Source organism: Eurypyga helias, unplaced genomic scaffold, assembly GCF_000690775.1.
Source record: "Eurypyga helias isolate BGI_N326 unplaced genomic scaffold, ASM69077v1 scaffold29856, whole genome shotgun sequence".
Taxonomy (NCBI): domain Eukaryota; kingdom Metazoa; phylum Chordata; class Aves; order Eurypygiformes; family Eurypygidae; genus Eurypyga; species Eurypyga helias.
In genome coordinates, this window is record NW_010257702.1 from 1576 (window position 1) to 2029 (window position 454).

Sequence of the window (454 nt, forward strand, 5' to 3'; positions counted from 1 at the left end):
AGGGGATGCCGCTAACGGAGTCACCGTCCACCTGGTAGAGACGGGGATGGGGTATCGGTTGGCTGCGGCCACCCCTCTCCGCACACATCCCCCTGGCAGGGAACCACTGGGATATGGGACGGCGTTCCCGTTACCTGCGCCACAGCCAGGATGGCCACGGTGAGGACAAAGGGGATGGACCAGGTGATGAGGTGGAAGTAGGAGGTCTTGCCCAGCAGCGGCTGGTAGGTGGTGCCCAGCGCCCTGAAGGAGGTGTGCCAGGCGTAGGTCAGCATGACGAACCAGGTGACGCCCGACATCAGCGAGTAGTAGACGATGACGAAGATGATGACGCAGGAGAGCGTCTCGTTGGAGCTACGGGGCGAGACAGGAGCGTCACCAACCCCCCCCGAGGGAACACACGGGAGAAAAGGCGTCTCTCCTACCCCCATAAGTGGAGCATCCTCCCTGCTCC

General features: G+C 63.0%; 1 protein-coding gene across 1 annotated transcript in view; it reads right to left on the bottom strand.

Moving 5' to 3' along the window:
• SMO (smoothened, frizzled class receptor) overlaps window positions 1-354 on the bottom strand; it is a gene marked incomplete at both ends in the record, with an annotated part of 1886 nt that extends 1532 nt beyond the window's left edge. The window contains 1 exon segment of the mRNA XM_010154122.1: window positions 135-354. Within this exon segment, the coding sequence (XP_010152424.1) occupies window positions 135-354 (220 nt within the window).
• Between the last annotated feature and the right edge of the window lie 100 nt (window positions 355-454).